A 2,565-nucleotide genomic window follows, 5' to 3' on the forward strand; every position below is an offset into this window, starting at 1 on the left:
ATGTGTCATCGTTAATCTCTCAACTACTCTCGACAGGTATCACTAGTTCAGAAAGGGTGTACTTGCCCAGGGCCACAAAGCTGGTAAATAGTAAAGCTCACACAGGAGCCCAGGTTGCTCCTCTCCCTGAGCCCTCAGGGAACCTTGCCCTTGACCTTAGAGGCCTTTCCCCACCTACCTCCCCACCCCCTCTCTCCTCGTCCCCCAGCCTTTCCCATTCCCAGTCACACCTGGGAAGCCATCTTGATTGAGATCCCCCAGGACTGCCAGGCTGATCCCAAACATGGAGTCAAGGGAGCCGCAGAGCCGGAGAGGGGCGACCCCGGCCCAGTGACCCCCCTCGTTCATGTACACATACACGGCACCCCCCAGTTCTTCTTGACGCTCAAAGAAGTAGGGGGCACCCACTACCAGGTCTGTCCAGCTATGGAGACAGGGAGGCAGGAGAAGAAGTCAAGAGGAGAGGCCAGAAGCCCCTCCCAGCCCCAGCCTCCCCCGGCTGTACTCGCCTCCCTCACTCTCACCCATCATTGTTGAGATCAGCCACGGCCAGCGAGTAGCCAAAGCCGGAGGTCAGGCGCTCCCCGGACAGCGTCACTTCAGGCACCAGGCGACTGGCACTGTCTTTGCGTAGAATGACCACGGCACCCTTGTGGTTGGCACGGGGGGCCCCTGCCACAAAGCTCAGCTCCTCAGCTCGCACCAGTCCCTTCCCCGAGTCGATGGAGAAACCTGGATAGGGGAGACTCACCGGTGAGTTCTCCCCACCAGACTCCCAGCCAGAGTGGGTCTAAGTTCCCCCACCCCGCCCCACCACACAGGTGAGAGCCTAAAGGTGGAGGTGCCCCCCGGGGTATCTCTATCACAGCTGGACCACTCCTCTGCCCCTCCAGACACCCGGTGGTCCTCCCCATCCAGAGACTGGAGCTGGGCACGAGCCGTGGATGGGGTAGCCTTGGGGACTGGGGAGGAAGGAGGAAGGCAATGGCTGGGAGGCCCAGGCGGCTGGGCAGCAGCAGGAGCTGGGCCAGGGCGCCCCCCATATGATTCCCTGAAACTGCTCTCCCCTCGGCATGCCCAGGAGCCCCCCATCCCTCCAATGCACGCCACTCCTGGCAGGGAGAGGAAGTCTCCACATGGACAGGAGGGGAGGAAACAAGGGGGAAATGGGGAAGAGCTGGAGTCAGCAAACATCCCCCAGGCCTGGTTTCCTCCCCTTCGGCAGAACAATGCAGATGAGACAAGAAGAGGAACTTACCAATACAGCTCGACCTTTCTCCGCACATGCCCGCCATCCACCCCTCAGAGCTCCAGCCTCCTTCCTTCCCACTACAGCCTCAGCCCACCTGGATCTTCCTCCATGGAGACCCCTGTTTACAGCCCTCTAGGCTATCACCCCCGGGGCCTCTTCACCTTGGGCCTGGCCACCGGGCTCAGCTCTTCTCTGCAATTTGGTCCCAATGGGTGTTTCTCTGGGTAGGTGTTGGGGGGCAGGACAGGAGAGGCAGGGAGGCCAGGCCAAGCCCCCAGGGCCCAGGGGTACATGGAGGGGAGCTTACAAACCTAAGTAGCTATTCAGGGCCAAGTCGCCGGCCAGTCCTGGGAGCCGGTCAGCAGGGTCCAAAGTTTTATACACCAGCTGGTCAGGGTCTGAGCTATCAATGTTGGTCACAAAGAGCAACCCTGCGGGGGCGGGGCGGGGAGACACCAGGGCAGGGACATCCAGAGGACGGGCCACAGAGTGCGGAGACAGAGGCAGACAGAACAGCAAGAAGGCAGAAGAGGGAGAGGGAGAAAGAGGACAAGAGAGACAGAGAGACAGAGACAGAAGGATGGGAGTGTGGAGGGGGGGACAAGAGAGAGGAGCAGAGGGTTAGAGTGGCTCCGGGCCGGGGAGGGGTCCCTACCAAAGTAGCTGTTGGCAGGGACCGGGATGAGGCGGGGGTCCTGCTCCTTCTCACCCCCCGCCTCGTAGGGCCCGTCGTCCAGGTGTGCCAGGTCCGCTGAGCCCTGCACACAGAGCTCCACCCTGGCCGTGCCTGCAAGGACAGACCCATTAGTGCCCAGGATGGGGAGTGAAGACCACCCACAGGCCTAGGTGCTCATTAGGCACCCAGGGAAGCCCCTCCTCTCCTCTCCAGCCCCATCTCCACCCTCTTCCCAGTCCAAGCTGCCTGGGGTCTCTCTCTACCCCTGGGCGTGGCATCACACTCACCACGTGTCAGCCCGGCCAGCGGCAGCGTGCGGAGATGGGAATGGGAGTGATGAGGTGTGGGCTGGTGTGTTGGAGCATGCAGGCCCCGGTTGGGCATGTGGGGGCTCATGCCAGCATGTTGCAGAACTCTCGGCCATGCGGAGGACAGGAGATGGATGGCCCCAGTCGTGTGCGTGCCGGCGAGACGCAGTGGGAGGCGTGGCGGGGCCCCGGGGCTCCGTGGCGGTGAACACGCAGGCATGCTTGGCCACATGCTGCCCCCAACCCCCTCTCTGAGGTACTGGGACATTTTGGTTCCCTTCTCCCCTCTCCGGGGAGTGACTCACCCTTCCAGTTATAGGTTCCTGGGG

The 2,565-nt window shown here is 62.1% G+C and overlaps 1 protein-coding gene across 1 annotated transcript in view; it reads right to left on the minus strand.

Moving 5' to 3' along the window:
* The window catches only part of ITGA7 (integrin, alpha 7), a 23,298-nt gene that overhangs the window by 14,086 nt on the left and 6,647 nt on the right, over positions 1–2,565 (minus strand). Inside the window, 5 exon segments of the mRNA XM_010839366.1 lie at positions 175–424; positions 525–732; positions 1,564–1,683; positions 1,908–2,039; positions 2,216–2,536. Coding sequence (XP_010837668.1) covers positions 175–424; positions 525–732; positions 1,564–1,683; positions 1,908–2,039; positions 2,216–2,536 — 1,031 coding nt within the window.

This window comes from Bison bison, unplaced genomic scaffold (assembly GCF_000754665.1).
Source record: "Bison bison bison isolate TAMUID 2011002044 unplaced genomic scaffold, Bison_UMD1.0 scf7180017864115, whole genome shotgun sequence".
In the NCBI taxonomy this organism is placed as follows: Eukaryota; Metazoa; Chordata; class Mammalia; order Artiodactyla; family Bovidae; genus Bison; species Bison bison.